Source organism: Macrobrachium nipponense, chromosome 4, assembly GCF_015104395.2.
Source record: "Macrobrachium nipponense isolate FS-2020 chromosome 4, ASM1510439v2, whole genome shotgun sequence".
NCBI lineage: Eukaryota > Metazoa > Arthropoda > Malacostraca > Decapoda > Palaemonidae > Macrobrachium > Macrobrachium nipponense.
In genome coordinates this window covers 78834578-78861434 of record NC_061100.1, presented here as the reverse complement: position 1 = coordinate 78861434, position 26857 = coordinate 78834578, and the positions used below count along the sequence as shown (strand labels likewise).

Genomic DNA, 26857 nt, shown 5'->3' with positions numbered 1-26857 from the left:
AAGCGCGAATTTCTTTCTTGCCGCACTCAGAAATTATTTCGTCACTTTGACATAATTTTTGTACCATTGTAAATTAGCCGTTACATAAAGTATTATATATGAAAATGTGCGCATTTTTATGTAGAATACAACAATAAAATACTCATGATTGTAGCTTTTATCAGTTTTGAGATATTTTCATATAAATAACGATAATTGCCAAAATTTCAACCTTCGGTCAACTTTGACTCTACCGAAATGGTCGAAAAAAACGCAATTGTAGCTAAAACTTCTTATTTTTTTTAGTAATATTCAATCATTTACCTTAATTTTGCAACTAATTGGAAGTCTCTAGCACAATATTTCGATTTATGGTGAATTTATGAAAAAACTTATTCCTTACGTCCGCGCGGTAACTCTTCCGAAAAAAATCATACATGCGATTGTGGTAATGTTTGCACCATTTTAAAATTAGCTGTTATATAAAGTTTTATATATGGAAATGTGCGCAATTTCATGCACAATACAACTAAAAACAACCCATGGTTGAAGCTTTTATCAGTTTTGAGATATTTTCATATAAATAATGATAATTGCCAAAATTTCAACCTTTGGTCAACTTTGACTCTACCGAAATGATCGAAAAATGCAATTGTAAGTTAAAACGCTTATATTCTAGTAATATTCAAGCATTTACCTTCATTTTGCAACAAATTGGAAGTCTCTAGCACAATATTTCGATTTATGGTGAATTTATGAAAAAAATAACATTTTCTTTACTTCCGCTTGGTAACTCTTCCGAAAAAATCATACGTGCGATTGTGGTAATGTTTGCACCATTTTAAATTAGCCGTTACATAAAGTTTTATATATGGAAATGTGCGCAATTTCATGTAGAATACAACAAAAAATAATTGAAGGTTGTAGCTTTTCTCATTTTTGAAATATTTGCTTATAAATCACAATAAATAGAAAAAAAACCATGTTCGGTCAACTTTGACTCTACCGAAATGGTCGAAAAACGCAATTGTAAGCTAAAACTCTTACAGTCTAGTAATATTCAGTCATTTATCTTCATCTTGAAACAAATTCGAAGTCTCTAGCAAAATATTTAGATTTATGGTGAATTTAAAAAAAAATCTTTCCTTCCCTCTGCACGCGGATTCTCCGCCACAAATCTCCGATCTGTACATCCCATTCTCGGAATATTTGCTCCGTTTCATATTAGGAATTTCATAGAGTTTTATATATGAAAATGTGCGCAATTTTATGTAGAATAAAACGAAAAATATTTGAAAGTTGTAGCTTTTCTTATTTCCGAAATAATTGCATATAAAAAATATATATATAAACAAATTTTGACATTCGGTCAATTTTAACTCGTCAGATATGGTCAAAAACTGCAATTGTAAGCTAATACTCTTACAGTATAGTAATATTCAATCATTTGTCTTTATTTTGAAAGAAATTGGAAGTCTCTAGGACAATATTTAGATTTATGGTGAATTTTTGAAAAAAATATTTGTTTACGTCCGCGCGTTACGAATTCATGCATTATTTTGTGATAATATTTTCTCTGTGTTGCTTTTATTGTTTTACAATGTGTTATATACCAAAATGATTGCAATTTAGTGTACATTACAACGAAGAAAAAAAGTAACTTGTTACCTTTAACCGTTTTGTACACAGCGCGATATGAATAAAATTATATATGAAATTTCGTTTTTGTGCTATCATATATCGCATTATTTATATATGATAATGATAATTTTTTTCATTTCTGATGGTTGCATACTAAACTTCAGCCAATGACAAAAAAAGGAGCCAAAAATGAACTCTTAATCTTGAAAACTATGCGTGCTGTGATTTTTTGAAAAATATTTTTTCCGATTCCGCGCTCACTCTGAAACACCTCCGGCACACGGGAGACAATTTTTTTTACCGCTTCGGCGTAAGAGGGTTAAAGGTATACATTTGGTATCTGAACTTTCAAGATAGGCAGCTATAAGCATTTTTAGTGGTGGTTCTAACTATTCGCGGGTTTTAACTATTCACGGGGGTGTCTGGTACATATATATATATATGATAGATATATATATATATATATATATATATATATATATATATATATATATATATATATATATGTATATACCACACCATATATAGTTATATATATATATATATATATATCTACACACATATATATACACACACACACACATATATATATATATATATATATATATATATATATATATAATATATATATATATATATATATATTATATATATATATTATATATTATATTATATTATATATACCTTAATATATATAATTATATTATATATATATATAATATTTATATTATATATATCATATATTTTTTTTTTTTTTTTTTTTTTTTTATATATAATATATATATAACTATATATATACTATATATATATATATATATATATAATAGATAACACATTATATATATATATATATATATATATATATATATATAATTTCTTATATATTGAGAGGTTATTTGACTTCAAAACCAGTCAGAGTATGAAATGGTAAACATCGCTGTGCCTCACCAGGGTAGATTAATAAATGGATTATATAGTGGTAGGTTAGCTACCAGAATATGCAAAGAAATCTAATATTAAAAAGAATTTAAAATCTATATGTAAAACAAAAATCAGCTTGGCTGATAAAGATTTCGATCTACCCATAGAGAAACGTGATAAAGATTTCGATCTACCCATAGAGAAACGATCACCTATAGTGTTGTTGATAGGGATTGACAACAAGTGCAACATACTACATCCAGGGTTTAGGAAATTTGAAAATTTAGTATTGCCACCAATCATATTTAGTTATGTGGTAACCGGAACCTATAGTTCTCCTCCCACCAAGGACCCTCATGTTTCTATTTTAAAACTGGCAGTGGAAATAGATGATGAAATTATAAATGAAGTGGCTACTTGTTTAAAGGAACCAAGGGAGATCTTGAAACTTTGTGGAGTTTGGATCACTTGGGTATTGACTGGAGTGAAAATGCGTAATAGAGAACTTTGAGAGTAATGTAACCTGTTCCGAAGTTGACAAACAGGATGTTGTGATGTTGCTGTGGAAAGGCAATAGAGGTAGATTAACCTCTAACTTTGGGTTGGCTTTGGATAGACTGAAGTAACTATGAAGTTTCGGAAGGACACTCTGTATCTAGGACACTATCAGAAAATCCCAAAGGATCAGGAGGATGGGGTTCATAGAGAGGGTGGAATATTTTAAAACTGATAAAGACTCACTTTTTGCCTCACCATGGTTTTAAAAAAGACAGTGCAACAACCCCTATTAGAATAGTATTTGACGGTTCTGTAAGATGGGAAAAATGGGTCAAGTTTGAATGATTGTTTATGGACAGGACCACATACAGCAGCTGACCTGCTCAAAGTTCAACTGCAGTTTTAGAAAAAAAATTTGTTTGCCTGCATTAGTGACATATAGAAGGCATTTTTATGGTGCAACTGAGAGAAGAGGATAGAAACTTTGCAAAATTTTTCTGGTTGGAAGATGCTAGCAGTAGATTGTTAGTGTACAGATTTAGTGTTTTATTTGGCCTACTTGGTGAAAACTTTTGAATCATGCACCTTGAGGGATGCTGGGAGTTCACAAATATAGTAGTCAGTGCATCCCTGCTTACTGTCATGACTGAGAATATGATAATTCCAGGTTAAATTCAACTTACCAGTCAGTTGACACAGCCTCCCAATTAAGAAGTCTCTCTCTTATGTAATAGGCAATGGTTTGCATTTCCATAAAAATAATAAATTTGTATAAGTTATTTGTATTTTTCTTAGGTGTACATAATAGGGCCTTTTATCACTTAACCTACCCCACACAGTATTCATCACTCATTCTCAAGAATTGTCTCATTGGACTGTGTATTTGAACGGTTAGTACCTCTGCAGCTGTTGTGATACCAAAAAAAAAAAAAAAAAAAAAATGCAAATTACCACCCTTACTAGGCAGTGAACTTTGATAGTGCCAAGCCACATGGGTAGGGCCAGAATTTCTATGCATACAGGCATCTGATTACTTTCTAAAGTGTTAGGAATCTTCCTGGCAATCTAGGTCTTTGGGATTGTGACATTTCTAGACTGTCATAATGCTGCCCTGATGGTTATGTTACTAAAAGTAAAATTGGGAAAAATTTGTTGGGAAGTTGAAAGCTTGATTGGAACATACTATGGGAAGAGTTAAAAAGCAAAAGTCAAAATGCAGTGTAGCCTGAGGATGAAGGAATTTTGCAAAGAGCATTAATGACATCTGTGAATGTGCTGCTGCTACTCCTTAGGGAAGTTTGGGCCCTATAGTCCTTAAATCACTTAGCTGTGGGTGTTTGGCTCAAATGTCAAATGAAATGTAAGAAGTGTGACATGCTGCAAAACTACGTAGTACATTTACAGGATGTATAGTATTTGAAGACTCGGCAGAAATTTTTTTAGTTATTTTTCGTCTTGGGTAAAATTTGTAATAACTAGTATATGACTTGTTTTCTTCTTGTTGGAAATAATTTTTCTCTAATGCGCTGTGGGCTCTGAATAGATGTTCTTGAAAGCACTTCTGTGTTAAAACTGATGTAGTTTGCAAGAAATTTCCAAAGTAGTTAATCCGTCTTTACTAATAATTCTTTTTCAGAGAGTAATGTCAACCCTGAAATCCTTGAAAATGAGATGAAAAGTGTTGATTTAGGACCTGTAAACAAGGAATGCTTTAAGCTTATAAATGAACAAGAAGAACTGCAGGTAAGAAATGTGATTTTTTGATTTAAAGAAAGTAATTCTGAAAGGCTTGGAAATTTTGAATTGGATGGTAGTTATATACTTACAGTTTATGATGTCTTCCTTCCGGAAAATATAGGTGGAATTTGTTTGTAGATTATTTTGGTGTGCACTAAGTACTAATTTAATCAGGGTACTAAGACAGATTTATTATTTTTCAGAAGACAGGAGGAATAGAAGTATTTGGTTACTTTTGGCTAATTAATTTTCAAAAGTTAGATCTTGATGAATATAAGATGAAAAAAATGTTGAGGAGTGTAGTATACTGCTGAAAACTTCATGGCCCCCTTTCTCCTTTAGCTTACATTAACAGAAACCAGATGAGCTTTTTGGAATAAGATTATCTTTGGAATTATCAGGAAATGGTGAATTTCTTTAGCTTTTGGCCAGAGTCTTGCCTTGTTCTATCATAATATTGCAGCACAGTCACAATTTTTTGGTTTGTTATCTACTTGATATGGGAAATGATTGACATGATGCTGCAATATTTTTACAGGTCTGTTTGAGTCACATTAAATAAAATATTTGAAAGGTAATAGTACAGTTGTTAAATAATGAAAGACAAAGGTTTACCTGGAGGAGGTTAAGTATGCTAGGGAAAGAAGTACTATATTGGGATGATGAGAGCTTCCTGAAGGCTTACCCAGTTCTGTAAGCTATTATGTAGTTCTGAAAAAGTTTTCTGTAGAGTTGTGCAAGTAGATTGAAATAACTTGGTTTTTCCAATATTTTTATATGCATTTATTTAGCTTTCTTTTGTGTGTGTATATTTGTCTTGGTCAGATCATGTAACTGTTTGACCTGTTCCATCCATCTGATGGACTTGAAATTTTGCAACCTTACCTGATCAGTAGGTCAGCAGTGACCTCTAGTGACCCTACAGTGACCTCTCTTAGTATCAGGATTTATATGAAACTTCGGATTTTTGTAAATTGTTTTTATTTTGCTGTTAATAACTCTTACTATTTTTCAAACTTTCTTTGGGTCAACAGGATATCAATTTCATTAGCTACAATTGTAGTTGGTTACAATTTCTGTCAAAACTAAAAAGTATAAAATAAAAGAATATACAAAAAGTTTTTTCAAACACACCTTTAGTAAAATGCACTAACAAGTGGAAAATAAAGTTTTTGAGACCAGAATTTTCTTACAATTAATCATGTTTACAAAAATAAAATCATGGGCTCCAAACATGGAAGGAAATACTACAAGAGATGAGAAAATATATTTCTCTTGTAGTTTTCCTTCCATGTTTGGAGACCATGCTTTTATTTTTGTAGACATGATTATTTGTAAGAAAATCCTGGTGTGTTTTAAAAAATTAATTTCCACTTTTTAGTACATTTTAATAAGTGTTTTAAAAAACTTCTTTATAATTTTTTATATTACAGATAAAGACTTTTGTTTTAGTGTAGACTACCGTACTGCTCAATCAACTCCCTTCCCTAGCTTACACCAAAAGCTGTGTCCTCAGGGTTCAGTCACGAATCGGTGATGTAGATCTGTTGAATATGATTATTTTTCTTATTATTTTTTCAAAGGTTTTCTTGCTTATGTTGGCCTCAACTTATGTGCCAAATACCAAAATCCAGGTTGCTGAGAAGAAATGAGGGCACTTACGCATGGTTAGTGGTAAGAAAAAATGTGCTGAAGTGCAATAAATGCATAATTAAGTAAGAAACCTATAACAAAATCTTACTGGGTTGGAAGACAAAGGAAGCACAATCCCATTAGCATGACCAGAGAATTATAGGATTTGTGAAGGATTGAAGAAAAAAAAAAAAAAAAAGTAGAAATCAATCCATAGGAATTCCAGATACAGTGGTGGTGGTTTAGGGGGTTTAATTTTGTACAAATGGTGCAGGATAATGGGAACAAATTTAGGGATTACTAAATAAAACTCTGACTATCCTTAACCTATTTATTACTTTAAACTACAGAACGGAAACTTAACCTAACGTTAATACTGTAGTTCTTCAAAACTTTTCATAACTGTAATCGTAATACTACAGGAAAAAACCAAATACAGTACTCAACTGCTTACAGTATCAACCAAACAATGTTTATATAAACGATATTAGATTTATAGTCTGTTACAAATTATTAACGGCACCACTACAACTTATCAACTATCCTTAGTAATATACAGTACTTAGCCTGATTTATCAACCTTAATATTATAGTTTTCCCACAACAGTCAAAAGTACCTCAATCTAATACATCAATCTTAATATTACAGTTAATACATCCAATGGTTTTCAGATGATTATTCCATCTATTTTAACTTAGCTGCCATGAGCTCTTTCATTATATTTCTTTGCTATTTCAGTATTTCCACAAGTGACTACAGTCAGGGTAGGTGAATGCACACTTGAAATATAAATCTGTATAGAGTTTACTTGGGATTTTCTCCATTGATTTAGTATACAACTTCACTGTCAGCCTGATTCACACACTGATTCATCGCACAATGTTTTTTAATTTCCTTGAAAGGCATCTGCAACAACAACTTGAAAATGTTTTGTATTATCAATTCCTACTGGGAACTAGAATAAATCAGACTCTAGGTTCCCACAACAGATGTGAGGACACAATTTATACTACAGTTCACATAACTGATATGCATACTGAGTTTTACATATTTCCAACAGGAATGTTTAATAAAACACCAGTTTAAATCATGTGCACAATAATTAGAAAAAATGATCAACAGCAATTTATAGATAGAAATACTAGCTGCGAAGCAGGGCAGGCATTCAGAAGACAACCTTGTTGTTCATACGCGAACAAACCTTCGGTCTTAACAATAGAATAATTTCTAGCACCTAGCTGGATCCGGTTAAATTGCAGATGAAAACAAGGAATCTTGTGAGACCTGGCAATGCGTGCATATATCGGGTGAAGATTGGTCAAGGACCACGCACCCACACCACAGCGTCAGTCTTTCTTAAAACCACCTGGACGAGAGTTGACCTCTCTCGGCCTTTACCCGGTTCATTGCCCGTTTTCGTTTGTGTTTGAGTGTGTGTGTGTGTGTGTGTTGTTATTATGGCTTCTTCTGCTCCTTCTCGGCCTCGTCAACGTGTGTGCCCCGGAACTCCAGGTTCTCTGTGTTCTCGGTTTTTGGCTTCGGTTGCGACGGACCCACACGTCACTTGTAGTAGGTGCTGTTCTAATGTTTGTACAATAACAAATCCTTGCATGGAATGCTATGCGTGGCCTAGAGAGCAGTGGAAGTTATTTTATAGTAAGAGAGAGAACTGGGGTTTCTACTCTTCCTTCGTGGGAGGGTTTTTCTTCTCTTCTCTTCCTGATGCTTCGTCTCCTGCTACTGTCACACCCCATGCTAGTGTTGTGCTTTTGTCCCATTCCTTTTCTTCAATCAATTTGTTTTTGGAAGTATCGGGAGACCCTCAGGCTGATTTATGTAATGTTGCCCCTTCTTCCTCAGGAGTTAATTTGATTCCCGAGAGGGAGGAGGTTTTTTCATCAATGTCTTTTATTTTGGAGTCGGAGGCGTCCAAAATGGCGGCACTTTGGGGGATGCTTGGGCTACAGGGTCCACCCTCATTGGAGGGTTTCATGACGCACTTCATGGATGCTCACTACCCTCCCTCCCTCATGCTGTCGAGGCCCTCCCCCCCTCCTGGCCTTGTCTTCATGGGTAGCTGAGGTCAGCTATATTGTATTGCTCCGCCAGTGAAGATTGCTGCTACTTTAAGTTAGAGGGAAGCCATGACATCACCCCCGTTAGTGATGTCATGGGGTCAGTAATTTTGTATCCCTCTGCCAGTGGCATCTGCTTCCTGTTCAGATCGAGGAGAAGCCGTGACGTCATCGTCGCTTATGTCATCACTTCCATCCAAGACGTCACTCCCTGTTGTCTCTGCTCTGCTGCCTCGCTCCTCTGTGTCATCATTGTTTGCTGCAGTGACGTAATCTCTGCCATCCAGCTCGTTGCCTCTCCCTTTCATGTCGTCGGCCCCTTCTCTTGCTGATCAGTCTGAGGCTTTATGCCAGGCTGTTCTTAAGGGATTGGACTCTTGTTTTAGAAGATAACTTTGCTGCCATGTCGGCTGGGAGAACCAGAAGCAAGCTTGTTGCTTCGCCCCCGCCTCCAGGGAAAAGATATTGTGTAAGGAGCCAGTGCCGTCCTCTCCTTCTCCCCCCATCTCTGCCACATCGGCGCATCAAGCGTTGGAAGGTTAAGGACTTTGCCCTTTCTTCATCTGCGAGTGAGGAGCAGCACGCCTGTGTTCCTGCGAGTGTTGGTGTTACTGAGTGTGTTAGTGTATCATCCCCTGAGTGATCAGCATCGAGTCGCAAACGTCAAGAGGTCGAAGGTTGTGAGCGCAGAGTTGGTGCAGCAGGAGTGTTTGCATGCCCCTCTCCATGGTACTTCCAGGAGTTCGACTCCAAGAGATTCTCATTCTATTTCGAGTGTTCAGGATTCCTCACCAACACACGTTCGTACGTGTACCCCCCCCCCCCCCCCATGCTTTTATGTGACCATGTTAGAGAGTCATCTGTTGGGAGAGTGGGTAGTGATGTCCTTAGTGTTGTGGGTGGTTCATCGCAGGAGTTGGCACTTGAATCCAGCCCATACAGGTTAGTTGGTGTTTTGGGCTGTTTGGCTGCTGGTTCTTCTGTTAATTTACATGAGGAAGGTGCTTTAGATAGCCTGCACATCCATCTTGTCGTTGGTCTCCGTTGCCAGAGCAGGAGGGGGGAGACACGCAAGAGTTTTTGCCTTCCTTTACAGAGTTGTCGATCTCATTCGTGGATTCAACAATTTGGAGAGTAGGACTCTGGGTCAGTCATCTTTCACTCCTTCCTGCTTGGAAGCCTTGCTGGGAGCTACAAAGGATCCCAAGTCATCATTTCAACTTCCCTTGTCAGGGCATCTCCTGTCAGTCTTGCATAAGGTTATCGCCTCTATTTCAGATCGGGACAGTTCGCTTTGCGCTAGAGGCACTGCCAAGCTGCTACCCCACCTCTCACGAGGCATAGGAAGTACTATGCTATGAACCTGCATTTTTGCTGTTGTGTCATCTTAACCAGGACATCATTCGTCTGAAGCCGAGATTGACTTTGGAGCAGGTGAGGTCAGTGGCTCTGTCCTTGTCTCCACAGGATGCCTCAGCGTTGGAGTCTACGGCAGCCTCCATGTTGCAGACAGATTCTTGGCTGGACTTTTGGTCAGCGGTCATTGCCAAGATAGCTTCTGACATGTCCCCAGAATGTTGGTGAGAGCTTCCTCCCTTGCCAATTTTTTGCAGTCCGGAAGCAAGGTGTTTTCATATCTTGCTCACCTCAGTGTTAATTTATGGGCTAACCTTCTCCTGATTAGAAGAGATGGGACTTTATCCAGGATGGAAAGATCAGTTGACCCTGAGTCTTTGCTGTCATTGAGGAATGGAGATCTTTTGGAATCACAACTTCTGTTCCTTCGGACTGAGCTGGAGGATGTGATAGACTTGCGCTGGGCTGACACCAAGGGCAGATTAGTGCACCAGGCTGTTTCTTAAGTCAGAGTCTTGTCCTCGGAGATGTCTAGTTCCTCCTCCTCCTCCCTCCCTCTGCCCAGCAGCAGTCACGAAGGTCGTCGCCTGGTAGGCCGTTAAGGAGTTCGGTTTCGGCAGGGCCTCCCCGTTCGTCCCAGCCTAGGTCAGAGGACCAACATCCCTTTCGCTCCTGTTCCTTTCTTGACTCTTCGGGAGGACTAGTGCAGAAGCTGCTGGACAAGGATGCAATAGAGGAAGTGTTGTGTCCATCTCCGGGGTTTTACAGTCACATCTTCTTGGTACCCAAGGTGTTGGGGGGTTGGAGACCTATGATAGACTTATCCACCTTGAATCACTTCATCAGGAAGACAAGGTTCAAGATGAAGACTCCGCGTTCAGTGTTGGTAGCTGTGAGGGAAGGCGACTTCATGCTGTCAATAGACTTGAGGGATGCATACTTCCAGATCCCTATTCATCTTACGACCAGGAAGTTTCTTCGCTTCTCTCTCGGAGACAAGGTCTTCAAGTTCAAAGTCTTGTGCTTTGGGCTGACCACAGCCCCTCAAGTGTTCACAAGTGTTCTCGTCTCAAGTTGGGCCTATGCTCAGGGGATCTGTTTGCTGAGGTACCTCGACGAATGGTTGGTCCTGGCAGGTTCCAGGGAGAAGCTGCTGCAGGACATATATCGTCTGCTTCGGTTTTCTCTGGAATTGGGCATCATGGTCAACCAGGAAAAGTCAAACCTCGTACCCAGTCAAGATTCTTTGCCTGGGCATGGACATCGATACGGCGGTTGCAAGAGTTTTCCCATCAGATCAGAGGTTGGAGAAGTTGCGAGTGGTGGCGTGTGACTTCCTGTCAGAACCACATCAGTCACCTCATCAGTGGCAGGTTCTTTTGGGAGTTTTGTCTTTCCTGGAGGAGCTGGTCCCTCATGGGCGTCTTCATCTTTGGTCTCTACAATGGAGATGGGGGAATTCTGGTCTCCGGCGGGGGACTCGCCCCTGTTAAAGGTTCTTCTGTCTCTGGAAGTGAGAGAAGACCTTCGTTGGTGGTTGGGCGACCAAAATCTTTTGAAGGGTGTTCCTCTGCATTCTCTCCCACCGGACTTCCTTATGTTTTCAGATGCCTCCCTTGCAGGTTGGAGGCTCATTTAGGCGGCCTCATTGCCTCAGGCATTTGGAGTTTGGAAGACAAACAGCAGCATATCAACATCTTGGATTTGAAGGCAACCTTCCTGGGACTGAATTAGTTTCAGGAGAAAGTAGAGGGTCATTCTGTCGTTCTCATGTCGGACAACACCGCAGTGATCGCCTATTTGAACAAGCAGGGAGGCCTGGTTTCACATCAACTTCACACCTTGACTGTCAAGGTTCACCAGTGGGAGGTCAGCAATTTGATAGAGCTCTCAGCCAGGTATATCCCAGGCAAACGGAATGTGGTCACAGACAAACTCAGTCGTCAGGATCAGATCCTAGGCACAGAGTGGTCCCTTCATCAAGCAGTAGCAGACAAGCTCTTCCATGTTTGGGGGAGACCCATACTGGACCTTTTTGCAACCTGGTTCAACAGGAAACTGGAGATATTCTGTTCAGTGGTTTCAGATCCTTTAGCGTTAGCAGAGGACGCGTTCCAACATCCCTGGGACAACCTGGAGGTGTATGGCTTCCCTCCGTTTTGTTAATCCATCAAGTCCTGAACAGGCTGATGAGTTCGCAGGGTCTCAGGATGACTTTGGTAGCCTCTCTGTGGCCTCAGGCAGAATGGTTTCCAAATGTGCTGTCATTGTTGTCGGAGGTTCTGAGGGAAATTCCCCCATGGTGGCATCTCCTGTGTCAGCCGCATGCAGAAAGGGGAGTTGGGAATGGTAACAAACCTGGTGTGTTGGTTTGTTATTGGACAGTCAAAGTTTCTCTTTAGTTCCCTACAAGGAATCTCCCATATATTGTTGTACGTCGCTCAGTGTCTGGGTGGTTAGATATCAATGTATCTAGCTTCTCATGGGGTTCAGTCCCTCTCTGGAAGTTATTTCTTCTGGAGCTTGACTGGTGGCTAGGCCCCCAGCCAGTTTAGGATGTCTGTACCTCCCTCCAAGTATAAGTCTATCCTATTGTTAAGACCGAAGGTTTGTTCGCGTATGAACAAATGACAAATATTCCAAGACAATTTATATTTTTCATAGCTTCAAACCTGAGGTCTTAACTTTGTGTTGCCCACCTCTAGCTGCCCCTCTTTTTGCTAAGACATCCTGAGTTGGGAAAGACTGACACTGTGGCATGGGTGCGTGGTCCTTGACCACTCTTCACCCAATATTCGGATGTGTTGCCAGATCTCGCAAGATTCCTTGCTTTCATCTTCAATTTAACTGGATCCAGCTAGGCACTATAAATTATCCTATTGTTAAGACCTCAGGTTTGTAGCTATGAAAAATACAAATTGTCTTAGAAAATTTGTCATTTTGTCTTCACTGCATAGTCTCCCAAGATTATTCTCTGTTGAAGCCAATGTAAATAAATCTATTACTATACAGGCGAAGGGGAGCAAAACCCACTCACTCAATTTTATCTTGCCCAAGCAAACTGCAAGTAAAAAAACAGGCTCAAGCAAACTACAAGTAAAAGTAACAGGCTCAAGCAAACTACAAGTAAAAGTAACAGGCTCAAGCAAACTGCAAGTAAAAAAACAGAAAAACAATATGAATAATCAACAATCACACACTAACAACCACACAAAATAATAAAAAAGACAATGGTGTCAAAAACACACAAGCCTCTTCTCACAAACCCAGTTTTCCATATTGCTACCTTAATGGGCCTATGGAAGGGTAAGTATTTAGCAGGTAGTCAACATGAGTTTTGGGACAAAGCATTCAGGAGCAACATCAGACAAAATATTATTCAGGAGAGCCACAGCCCATAAGTGCCAAAGTGATTAAATTCCAAAAAAGTGCTGGCACTGAAGATGATGGTACTTACTCCCTCCCAGGCAAAATAAGATCTGCTATAACAGTCAGATCCAACAAGAATGCATCTAAATGATGGCATTTTTTTTCATTAAATTTCTCATTAAGAATCAAGTGAAAGTAGTATGGCATCTCCAAGTACCAGCTTGCAGAATTGCAGAAAGTTTCAAGTAATGTAAGTAAGCCTAACAGAGACAAGTAAGGTCATACATTTTGTGTGCTTTACCTTCAGTAGCAATAGTTTAAGTCTGACACATTTAAGTAGGTTTTCATGATCATCTGATTGAGCTATGAAGAAATTGTATTTTTCTAAATTTTGTTGATTTCATTGACTTGTCATTGGTACGTCTGCTTGGCTTTTGAGATGATGATGTTGGTGCTGTTCTTGAAACCAACCAGCTGTTTAGCTTCTACGTTGGCTAGTAGGGTGTGAGCTGTTAGGAAATCTGCTCCTAACAATGCCATTGTGACATCTGCCATGACAAAAGTCTAGTCTTATTCATTCCTGTTGAAAGCTATTTTTGCCTCCCACCTTCTGTACATTTAAGTGGTGCTCTGCTGGTCATTGATATGTGGAGGTTGGTGGGGAGAACAAGGTTGAGTCATTTGATCAGGCTGGGATGAATGATCTTCATGCTCTGGAGTCTACTAGGAACTCCGTGTCAGCTCTCTCGTCTCTTTGGAAGTAGCAAGAGTCATTTTTGTTCGTACCTGGAAGGAAGACAGCATTGAGCAGGTGTAGCTTCTCTTCCGAGACAGCCAGTCTGTTCACCGCTGACGTTAGCATTTTTGGGTTGCTTGTGCAACAGGCAGCCTTTGAAATGGTGGTGGCCGGCCCTCTGGGTCACTGTTGGATGTGCTTGGTGGGTCCGATGAGGTGCTGCTGCTGCTGTTTGCTGGGTAGTTTGCAAGGATATACTTCCCTCACAAGGTCCAAGGATGACTAAGCCACCCATGGGGGCCAGTGTGATTAGTCACTGCAGCTGCTTACAGATGTGCGATGGTCACCCGTCTCCCATAGGTGCCTCCATGTGGTTGAAGAACCATGCCTCTTGGTTGTGGGACGTGAATGGCGGTAGGCATATGGAGAAGGCGGCAAGTGTTTCATTGGGGAGGTCGGCCTCGTTGGTGTTGGCTGGGTCGATCATCTCCGTGTCTCACCTATGTGAGGTGACGTCAGCCTTGTCGGTCACTCCGGGGTCACCAGTGTGAGGCGAGGTACGTGTGAGATTTGGAGTCTGCTGCTAATTGATTTATTTACAGAATATTCTCGCAGGTCAAGGCTTGTGTGAGCTGCAATGTAGCTTCTGACCTCTTAACAGACTGAAATACGGATTAAATTTGAGCATGTGTGTTTGTTCACAGACAGGAATATACATATGAAATGGTACAGAACATTAGACTGAAGATCATACATCAATGGTTTGAAAGCTGGCAGTGAAATACATACAGAGGTAATAATACATGAGATGTGACAATAATAATGATGAAGATATAGTACATGTATGAAAACCATATGAGAGAAGTTGTGTTTTTCATTGTGGGTCCTGCGTCGTGGGATAATGAAGATTGTGGTTGTAGGTGTGTGTAGGCCCATACATGTGGGCACTGTGCAGTAGGGGAGTCTCAGTCTTGACCAGTGCAGTGACATATGAGTGGGTATAGTAATCTCTTCTGCTGATATTAGGCAGTGCACAGGTTGACCATTACTAATCCACCAATCATTGATTTGGTTCTTTCACTAATCTGGGGCTAATTTCAGCTAGTGCAATTTCAAATTTTCCAGGTCACCTCACCAACTTGTCACTATAATTTGTTGGCACTACTTGTGTTCGTACATACATTTCCTAAGTACACAATTTGGGATGTAAAAAATGAGCAGATGGAATAAAAATTTAAATAAGAATAGCATAGAATATAAATAAGAAAATCATAAGTGTAATAACACAAAACAAAAGCTGTAGGAAGTTGTCCAGTGCCAGCTAATAGTTTGTGTGCTTACATTCCAACTCACACCATTGAGTTTATCTTTTGGATGGTAAAAATGGAAAAAAGATAGTTAAAATAGAAATGAGAAGTTAAAATAAGAATGAGAATAGCCTAAAGTATAAAAAAGGATTATAAGTACCATAACAATCCCAACCAAAACAAGCTAGTGCAAGTTCTCTAGCACCAGCAAATGAGTGTGTGCATTTGTACATATGCTAGGCACAAGATTGCAGTTATCTTTTGGGTTGTAAATTAAAAAGGAGAAAATAAAGTAAAAAATATAAATAAAAATAGCTTTATATAAAAAAATTCCAAGGTGAATAAAATGGGATTCCTGACAGCCCTTTACCTAATATGTGAAAGTGCTAAGTTGCAAATTCCACCTTTTCACCTTGGCAGTGGCAGTGATGAATTTTCTTGTGTAAGTCAACAGAATTAATGTACCATTTATTTTGCCTGTGCTTCATTAAAATTTCACTTCATTTTCATGTAATATTTCTTTTTCCTTATTAAACAACTTGACTGATTTACAGGGCATTTTAAAGGTAGGAAGAGGTGGTTAACTGTTGGGCTGAGTGTATTCTAACCTAACCAATCCATAATCCAAGAAAATCACTAATCTGGCACCCTGCAGGTCCCAGTGTTGCTGGATCAGTGATGGTCGACTTGTATATGATTAATGGGGTTTTTACAAACCACTGTCCTGTTTGTAAGCAAAACATGGCAGATATTTCATATAAATTTCTGTATATGACACTAAGGCCATTCTGTGTGTTTGTCAAGCATTGGTCAGCATTAAAGTTTTGTTACAGTAGGCCTGTTTCTGTCCTGTGATGCCAGTGGGTGAAAAGTTTTTTTTTTTTTTTTTTTTTTTTTTTTTTTTTTTTTTTTTTTTTAAGAAATTTTCTTTTGTTTGGGCAGTGGTTTAGGTTGTGTAGACACAGTTAACAGGAATTTTTCAAGTTTTGTAGATTTGGTTAAAGGTATATTAATAATACTGCTGCCATTTAAATTTTGAAAAATACAGAAATTACATGAAAATACTGTTTAACCAATTCAGGTAAAAGATGCAAATGACTTGCTGAAGAAAATGGGTGTCCCACGGCAGTCAAATCTTCATGTAAAGGTGGTGTCTGTATTCGGTAACACTGGTGAAGGAAAGTCCTACACTCTGAACCAAGTCTTCTTCCGAGGAGCAGAAATTTTCAAGTTAGTGTTTCTGTATTTGGTATGTTTTACTTTTGTCACATGGTATGAACTTGAAACAGTATACATTACCAGTTAGTATAATGAAAATAATATTAACCCTTAAACACCGAGCTGGTATCTCCGAAAGTGTCTCCCGTATGCCGGCGGCGTTCGCGAGTGAGTGCCGAAGTGGAAAAAAAGTTTAAAAAAAAAATCACAGCACACTTAATTTTCAAGATTATGAGTTCATTTTTGCTTTCTATTTTTGTCATTGCCTGAAGTTTAGTATGCAACCATTAGAAATGAAAAAAAAATATCATTATCATATATAAATATTGGAATATAGGAATATGTGACAGCGCGAAAAACAAATTTCATATATAATTGTATACAAATCACGCTGTGAGCAAAACAGTTAAAGCTAATTAGTTAATTATTTCTTCGTTGTATTGTACACTAAATTGTGATGATTTTTGTATATAACAAATTGTAAAACGATCAAAGCAACACAGAGAAAATATCATCACAATATGATGCACGAATTCATAACACACGGACGTAAAAAAAATGTTTTTTTCAAAAATTCAACATAAATAGAAATATTGTGCCAGAGACTTCCCGTTTGTTGCAAAATTAAGGTAATTGATTGAATATTACTAGACTGTAAGTGTTGTATCTTACAATTGCAGTTTTCGACCATTTCGGTCGAGTTAAAGTTGACCAAAGGTCAAATTTTTTCTATTTATCGTTATTTATATGGAAATATTTCAAAACTGATAAAAGCTACAACCATGGGTTGTTTATTGTTGTATTCTAAATGAAATTGTGCATATTTTCATATATAAAACTTTATGTAACGGCTAATGTAAAACGGTGCAAACATTACGACAATCAGACGAAAAAATTTCTGATTTTTCCCGGAAGAGTTAACGAGCTGACATAAGGAAAAAGTTTTTTTCATAAATTCACCATAAATCAAAATATTGTCCTAGAGAGACATCCTATTTGTTGCAAAATGATTGAATATTACTAGAATGTAATAGTTTTAGCTTAGAATTACGGTTTTTTACCATTTCGGTCGAGTCAAAGTTGACCGAAGGTTGAAATTTTGGCACTCATCGTTATTTATATGAAAATATTTCAAAACTAATAAAAGCTACAACCATTGGTTGTTTTTTTTTTTTATTCTACATGAAATTGCACACATTTTCATGTATAAAACTTTATGTAACGGCTAATATAAAACGGTGCAAACATTACAACAATCGGACGAAAAAATTTCAGATTTTTTCGGAAGAGTTACCGCGCGGACGTAGGAAAAAGTTTTTTTTTAAATTCACCATAAATCGAAATATTGTGCTAGAGACTTCCAATTTGTTGCAAAATAAAGGTAAATGATTGAATATTACTAGAATGTAAGAGATTTAGCTTACAATTGTGTTTTCTGGACTCAGCCTGTGTCGCTCCGTGAAATGCTTCCTTTAGTATTCATTTCTAAGGTAAAAGTATTGCTACAAATACCAGAGAAAAAGCTAAAATGGTAGTGCCAGAGTATACTGGCTCGCTCACCTTTATTTAAAGGTGTCGGTATGGTATCTGGGGCGAGTGGAAACCACTACCAGAGGTCCCTTGCCATTTAGTCTCTTCCTTCCTCAATATCCCTCGTCTACAGAGGAGCCGATCTAAGGCCCCGCTACCCGCTACCACTACAACTAGCGCCTTTGTTTTCATTCCTTTCGATAGCACTGTTCACGCTGCGCGCGTTCTTTCCTTGTGCTGTGTTTTCGCTCGGAATTTATTCCCTTTTCATCATCATGGAACGTCAAGCATCCAAGTTAAGTACTACAATTAATGTTTGAGAACATTTTGAGATGGCATTTGGCAAGATAAGCCAAGTTATAATAGGTTATATGTGAGAGCGGCAGCACGTGCGTTGCCGTCCCCGCGCCGTCATCTCATGGCTCGCCAGCCGCGTGATGATTCAATGCTTTCTTGCACCAATTGGTCTCCCATACTAATTGGTCTCGATTGCATTTTTGAGCAGTACCCCATTTAATTTTATTATAAGATGCATTTGTTATTGACGTTTTTATTTTATTAGTCCGTTCACGGGGCATAGCCTACTTCCAAACCGCATGCTTTCAGGTCGTGGCTTACACTTACCTTTCTTGCATTGAGGTTGACATATCAACCATTAGTTTCTCAGTAAGATAGGATCTTTTAAGACTCTCTTGTCTTATATATGGAAGGACCCTGGTCCCTACGTAGCCCTTACCGTCCTTGAGCCACCCTGGCCGTTTGCCCCTCGAACATTCGTTACGGCATCTAGGCTAAGCCGCTCTGAGTTTCTAGGCTATCATACCCAAATCGTTGGATTTGCGTTTAGCCTAGTTTCTCAAAGGACAATTTCTTTCTCTCTCGCTCCATATTTATTTCTCTCTCTTCCCCCCGTGTTAGGACAGGATATTTTTATGTGTTGCTATTCTTGTAGACGGCATCTAGTTGGCCTATAGGCCTTCTTTGGATCGACTGGCCTTTCACACCGCGTGACTGTTCACCCAGCTGAGAGTGTCTCCAGTCGATCACGTACAAGCCACCCTGCTACCGACCCCTCTCAGTCCCCCCCCCCCACCCCCTCGCTCACCCACTTCGGTGGAGTGACGACTCGCTCACTCTACCTCAGGTAGCCATCCGAGTCAACCATGGGGAGGAAGGGGTTAACTGGGGGTACGCTCGGTGAGCAGGCCTGCCGTACTCTGCCGCGCTGCTAGTGGAGTAGGGGGGGACCCTGCTCGGCCAAGCCATGGTTGGCCACCAGGCTCGGGGGAGCGGGATACACCCTGACCCACTAGGTAGTGTATCCCTCTCACTATCTATGGAGCCCAACCTTTCCCACCCCGCTCCGGCGGCCTCAGGGCTCCGGTGAAAGCCGGATCCGACATCAGGATAGTTAGGCTTATTTGGATATGTGAAAAGGCTCCGGCCTGTCTATGGGATTCCATTATTGCATGCATGGTTTATTACACATAATATAGCATCCACATTCTGTTGTAAGTTATTTTCTTACTATATCCAGTTATTTACACCAACTCCGCCAGGTATTTAACTGTCCCACCCTGTTACGTCTCGCTCTTCAACCCTGTACCTGATATTGTGTTATATCCCTCACTCCGGCACAATGGGGACAGCTTGAATCCACTTAATCGGTCAGATTTTACGCCGGAGCTGCTGTGGAGTCATAGCTAGTTCCCATTACCTGCCTAGGATGTTCCTATGAGTATATACAGGGCGCCGGAGCTAGTAGTAACAGGGTGACATGTTATCGTACATTATATATGCTGATGCCGGAGTTACTCCGGCAGCAATAGTATACGGCACACAACCACGGACCTGTTCCGGAAGGTTGTTGATGATACTCATGTATCATTTGACTTACAGGTTACCTGTTGTCTGGAGGAGGGTTGCAACGCCGATCTCCAGGAACCCTGTGGGCACGTGGTCTGCCGGGCACATGCCAGCTGCGCAGTTTGCCTGGAAGATTATGTGGTCTGGCACCACGAGAACTGCATCATTTGCTATGCTTTGGTGAATGAAGTCACCTCCGAGGTATGTGACACTTCGGTCTATACATAATGATACAATGAGAATCAATAAGCTGTAATATACACTATTGTACAAGGTTAAGTCTATCTCTTGTGTCAAGTATTAATAATAACCCCTCTTACAGGGAGTACAAGCAGTCCGGGATGCTGTCTTGTCCACCCTGAAGGCATGGGTTGGCGGATTTGGGCGTAACTCCGCCAAGGGACAACCCTACATCCTGTCCCAGGACATGGCCACCCTCATCTTCCCAGGGGTGAAGAAAGGATCTGTGGTGGACCCTGAGGTGGCTGCTCCTCTAATCGCCAAGATCCAGGAAGCAGTCGCACTCCCGACGGAGGAAGGCATTGCAGAGGAAGTCGTGGGGAACGTGGCAGCCCTCGATTTGGACCGCGAGCCCATGGCTATTGACGACATGGGCAATGGTAAGAGTGTTAGCGAGGCAGGTTTTGTAGGGGCTCAAGGGTTGTCCTTGAGTCCATCTTTAACTTCTTCCCCTTCCACTTCTTTCCAGGGATTCGCCGATAGACCTCAGTCGGTCAGACCGAAGTCTTCATCGGCGGTCCCTAAAGTTAAAAGTAAGACGGACTTTAAGTCTAAGCAAAAGTCCCTGCCAAAGAGGTCAGGAACCAAACTAGTCACCAAGCCACCAGCTCATAACCCCTGGGCAGACAAGTCGAAGGTCACTCCCCCACCAAAGGGGTCGAGGACCAAGGTTCCTAAGGAGAAGGCTCAGCCTCCCTCCTTTGACCCTGATGCATTCTCGGCTAGCATCATGCAGCAGATGGGCAGCATGGTTGGGGACTTGGTCCAGTCCAATTTCCAAGAAATGTTTGCCCAGCTGTCTAACACGCTGGAAGCATCGGGCCAAACCATCCAATCCTTGTCGGAGAGGATGGTAGCCCAGGAGAACCTGATGGCGGGTCTCCGAGACAATATGGCAGCAGGACAGGCACAGTCCGGCCAAGCAACTCATGCATTGCCGATGCCGGACTCATCCAATCTTCCTCCATTTAAGCCAAACAACCCATGGAGAGTAGCAGCACATGCTCCGTTTTCAGAGGGTATGCTGACTATTGAGGGTTGCGGAACTCGAAGGCTAGAAGACTTCGAGTTCTATCCTGAGGGACTCCAGCCCCCTTTCATAGGCTATGTTCGTCTAACAGATGCTGCCATGAGGAGGGAGGATAACTCCCTAAGGAAACAGTAATCCTCCCCCGGGACCAAGCCCAACAAGCTTGGCTCCAGAACCTGGAAGAATGGGAATGCACGAACACAAGACTCAAAGCATTCAAGAGCCCGTTTACGATCTTCACCGTAAACAAGGACACCCCGTTGCCATTCACTTCCAAAGTGACGGAGGCAACATTCCAGGCAGCTATGAAAGATGAGCCTATGCCTCAGCTCCGGGAGACGGATCCGACTTCCCTTCTGCTCCCCGGATCAGCTGAGTACTATATGGACGCACCTGCCACCTTTACGGTGGACAAGCTCAAGCCGGACTGCGGTAACACGCTGTTCAGCGAGAGGTTGCCTAGGCTATCAGAAGCTCTGATACAAGCCAAATACGACACTAGGATGAGGCTCAGCAGGTCCCTCAGTTCGCTGACTATGACTGAGATGGCGTCTCTTATCTACAGACAAGAGACTTTATTTAAAATCATGGCCAAGTCACTTCTGCATACAATGCAATGTGACTTGTATGATTTCATTATAGCTCGGCATAATTGTAGGAAGCATGTTCTGGCGGAAGCCACAATCCGTCACGAACCTAACAAGTTGATCGCCTCATCCATATGGGGCGCGGACCTCTTCCCCGCCTCCGCTGTGAATGAAGTCCTTTTTGAAGCGTCTAGGGTCAATCAGAGCCTGAAAATTCGGTGGGGACTCATGTCCAAACGGAAACCCGAGTCCACCGGATCGAATCCCAAAGCCAAGAAGAGACCTAGGAAGTTCCAGCCCTTCCAGGCTCCCCAACAGACTCTGATGTAGGCGGTTCCAGTATCCCAAATACCACAACCGTTGACGTCCAAAGCACAGCCGCAACAGCAGTTTGTGCTTCTAACCCAGCCGGCACAACAGTCTCAGGCTTCGACCTCCTTTGCGGTCTCTCCGGCCTATAACGCGACGTTTGAATCACAAATCGTTTCAAGCGTTCAATAGGTTCGCCAGAGGCAGCCGAGCTAGAGGTCCCTCCCGTCACCGGGGCGCCGGAAGAGCCACCAACCGGGGCAAAGGCTTCCGGGGAGCACGGGGTGGCCGCCCATCGGCAAACCAGTGAGAATCCCCAGGTAGGAGGGAGGCTGTAACTCTACCGGCATCGGTGGGGGTTCAGCAACTGGGCACAGAGCATTATGACCAAAGGTCTGGGGTGGAGTTGGCTTCAAGGTCCTCCTCCATCCAACACCTTTTACCAAAAACCAACAGCGGAATTGGTAGAGTATACCCAAGAACTTCTTCAAAAGAGGGTAGTATCAAGAGTCAGAAACTTGAAGTTTCAAGGGCGCTTGTTCAGCGTGCCAAAGAAAGACTCGAACAAACTAAGAATAATTCTAGACTTGTCCCATCTGAACTCATTCATTCACTGCGACAAGTTTCGAATGCTGACCGTTTCGCAGGTGCGGACCTTACTTCCCTGTGGGGCCATCCTCACCTACTATCATGTCCCAATAGCAAGACACTTCCGCCCATTCCTAGGCTTCAGACTAGGAAAGAAGGCTTACTCCTTCAGAGTAATGCCATTCGGGCTCAACATAGTGCCCAGAATATTTACAAAGTTGGCAGAAACAGTAGTCCAGGAGTTGAGAACTCGGGGAATAATGTTAGTAGCCTATCTGGACGATTGGCTCATATGTGCCACAAGTATCGAAGAATGTCACAAGGCGACGGTCAAGGTAATTCAGTTTCTGGAACATTTAGGGTTCCAGATAAACAGAACCAAGTCCCGGCTAATGACGGAGTCACATTTCCAGTGGCTAGGAATCCAATGTGACTTAAAACTCTCATACTCTATCAATACCGCCGTTAAAGAGAAGAGAAATAGCCAAGGCCACAAGACAATTTCTCAAAAACAAACGGACGTCCTGGAGGAACCAGGAAAGAATCCTAGGTTCACTCCAATTTGCATCAGTGACGGACGTTCTACTGAAAGCCAAACTAAAGGATATAAACCGGGTTTGGCGCTCGAAGGCAAACCGAAGATCCCGGGACAAGATGGCTCCCATTCCGGCGATCTTACGCAAGAGGCTCCGCCCTTGGACGGAAATCAAGAATCTGTCAAAGACAATACCCTTGTAATTCCCTCTGCCGGCCCTAGTGGTCCACACAGACGCCTCACTAAGCGGCTGGGGCGGTTACTCACAGTACAAAAAGGTACAGGGAACCTGGTCCCTACCATTCCGCCAGCTACGTATCAATGTACTGGAAGCTATGGCAGTGTTTCTTACCCTGAAAAGGCTACGACCAGCCAAGAAGTCTCATATAAAGTTGGTATTGGACAGCGCATTGGTAGTCCACTGCATAAATAGGGGTGGCTCCAAATCGAGCAACGTGAACCATGTCATGATAGCCATATTTGCCTTAGCAGACAGGAACAGATGGCGCCTGTCAGCCACTCACCTAGCGGGAGTGAGGAACGTGGTGGCGGATGCCCTGTCACGATCCGTCCCGCTAGAGTCGGAGTGGACGTTGGAAAAGGAGTCATTCAGATGTATCTGTCAACAGGTACCAGGGCTTCAGGTGGATCTCTTTGCCACGGAGTTGAACCACAGACTTCCTTGTTATGTGGCCCCCAACCTGGACCCTCTGGCTTACGCCACGGACGCTATGGCTATAGATTGGAATGTATGGAAAAGAATTTACCTCTTTCCTCCAGTGAATCTACTCCTGAAAGTCCTGAACAAGCTCAGGAAGTTCAAGGGTCACATTGCACTAGTAGCCCCCAATTGGCCCAAGAGCAATTGGTTTCCTGTACTACTGGAATTAGGACTCCGGCCTCAACGGATTCCCAATCCCAAACTGACGCAGTTGGTACAAACGCGGACAGTCCGCTTCCTCAGGAATTCAGAAAGCCCTAACTTTATGGACTTCATGAAGTTTGCGGCTCAGAAAGATGCCAACATCGATCCTCAGAACATCCGGTTCTTAGAATCTGACAAACGGGTATCGACCTTGTGTCAATATGACTCAGCAGTTAAGAAACTGGTTATATTTTTAAAGGACTCAAATGCACAAACCATGACCACAAATCTGGCCATAACATTTTTCAGAACCTTGTTCGAAAAAGGTTTAGCAGCTAGTACAATTACTACTACCAAATCGGCACTTATGAAGATCTTCCAATTTGGATTCAATATAGATCTAACAGGTTCGTACTTTTCATCCATTCCAAGGGCTTGTGCTAGACTTAGACCAACTGAGAGACCCAGGACGGTCTCATGGTTTTTAAATGATGTCCTTAAATTGGCTTCTGACACTAATAACGACTCATGTGATTTTATAACCCTCCTAAGGAAAACGTTATTCCTAATAAGTTTAGCCTCAGGAGCCAGAATTTCTGAACTGTCGGCCCTATCCAGGGAACCAGATCATATCGAGTTTCTCCCTTCAGGAGAATTACTACTCTCACCAGATCGTCAATTTCTAGCTAGGAATGAGGACCCACAAGATAGATGGGCTCCATGGAAGATTGTCCCACTTCCCCAGGACCCATCCTTATGTCCAGTTAATTCCCTAAGAGCATATTTAAGCAGAACTGCCCTGATATCTTCAGGTCCTTTGTTCATTAGGGAAAAAGGTGGTACTATTTCCCTAAAAGGAATTAGGCAACAAATTTTGTACTTTATATAAAGCAAGCTAACCCGGAATCTTTTCCACGGGCACATGATGTTAGAGCAGTAGCCACCTCAATTAATTATTTTCAACATATGAATTTTGACGATCTCAAGAAGTACACAGGCTGGAAATCTCCGACAGTATTTAAACTCCACTATTTGAAGTCTTTAGAGGCCCTTAAATTCCCAGCAGTGGCAGCCGGAAACACAGTTTCCCCTGACACTGCGTAAAACAGTAATAAGTAGTTATGTAGCCTATGTCTCGTTTACATCTCTCTCTCTCCTACCTGCCTCGCTAGCATTCTTGCCGTAGCTTGGTCGTTACTGGGTTTTATACTTCACCTTGGGTGGCACTTTCTATGTATATTGATGATTTGTACTGTATATATTTGTATCTGGGTCTAATTTCCCTATGTGGTAATTTTGTTGACTGGTGTGTGTTAATTGAGCCATTGTGGGTTATCTAACCCGGTTGTGTAGATAAACTTAATTTTAAGGATCTTTGAAACTTTCTTTTATTTGATATTTTTATTGTTTATTGTAGAATTAATTACCTAGATTATAGTATTTAATTCTAATCGAGTTTTAATTTACCTATATTTATTGGTTATCTGCACTATCTTTCCAAGCTGGTGGGGCCAATTCTCTGGGACTATTTCACGGAGAGACACAGGCTGAGCCCAGAAAAGGGATTTTAACGGAGGATAAATCTATTTCTGGGCAATGACCTGTGTTGCCCAGTGAAATCCCACCCCACTTTTTCTTCCACACCCTATGTGGCCCAAGCTTGGGTGCTATCTACAGGAATGAAAACAAAGGCGCTAGTTGTAGTGGTAGCGGGTAGCGGGGCCTTAGATCGGCTCCTCTGTAGACGAGGGATATTGAGGAAGGAAGGGACTAAATGGCAAGGGACCTCTGGTAGTGGTTTCCACTCGCCCCAGATACCATACAGACACCTTTAAATAAAGGTGAGCGAGCCAGTATACTCTGGCACTACCATTTTAGCTTTTTCTCTGGTATTTGTAGCAATTTTAACTTAAAAAATGAATACTAAAGGAAGCATTTCACTGGGCGACACAGGTCATTGCCCAGAAATAGATTTTTCCTCTGTCAAAATCCCTTTTCTGGGCTCAGTTCGTGTCGCTGCGCGAAATATCCCTTTAATCCATTATTTCTAAGGTAAATGAACTAACAAATACCAGAGAATAAATAAAATAAAGAAAAAGGTCAGTATAACTGACTCGCTCACCCTCCAAGAGGGCGTCGGTATGAACACTAGGGCGAGTGAGACCACTGCCACGAACTTCTTACCAATAGAAATCTCCTACGACAAAACCCCCACAAGAGAGGAGCCGACCCACAGAATGGGCAGCAACTACTACTACTCCACCCCACGCTACCGACTGCTGCGCCTCTGGTGGCCATCCTTTACGTTAGCACGTGCCTTACCAGACGTACTTTTTTGTCTCTGTGTTTTTCGTGCCCCTTTGTGAGGATTTTATCTAATTATGGAGCGTTCAGCCATCGCATCAGCTAAGTTAAGTATTCCGTAAGGTTCCTACTTAGTTTTTTCCAGCTTTGAGTCAGTATTTGCCGTTTTTTAGGTATAAATACTGGCTCGCGGCCGGAAGCATGGCGGCATTGTTCTGCCTCGTGGCGGGTTCGTTCTTGGTCTTCCATACCTAGAACCTTCCCTTTTACTTTACGCTCTAATACTAATTATCTACATTATGTTAGGGGTCCAGCCTACTTGGTTTATGTCATGAATACATGTCTTCTTTTACCTTGCGTAGGCATTTAGTTTCTATCCAGACCCTAGCCACAGCTCTTAGTATCGGCCCCGGCTAGCTTTGAGTGGTAGACTTTCTCTCGGGTTAGTCGTACACTCCTGGATTTTTTCTCCTACTGTTTTATTTTCCTACTTTCATTTTAATTTAATTTTTAGTGATTTTGTGTATTTTAGG

General features: G+C 41.3%; 1 protein-coding gene across 7 annotated transcripts in view; it reads left to right on the top strand.

Annotated features, from left to right (window-relative positions):
* The window catches only part of LOC135210966 (zinc finger FYVE domain-containing protein 1-like), a 450218-nt gene that overhangs the window by 164687 nt on the left and 258674 nt on the right, over positions 1 to 26857 (top strand). For all 7 annotated transcript variants that reach the window (XM_064243949.1, XM_064243953.1, XM_064243952.1 and 4 more), the window contains 2 exons: positions 4676 to 4782; positions 16334 to 16482. In XM_064243949.1, coding sequence (XP_064100019.1) covers positions 4676 to 4782; positions 16334 to 16482 — 256 coding nt within the window. The remainder of the gene's footprint in view (positions 1 to 4675; positions 4783 to 16333; positions 16483 to 26857) is intronic.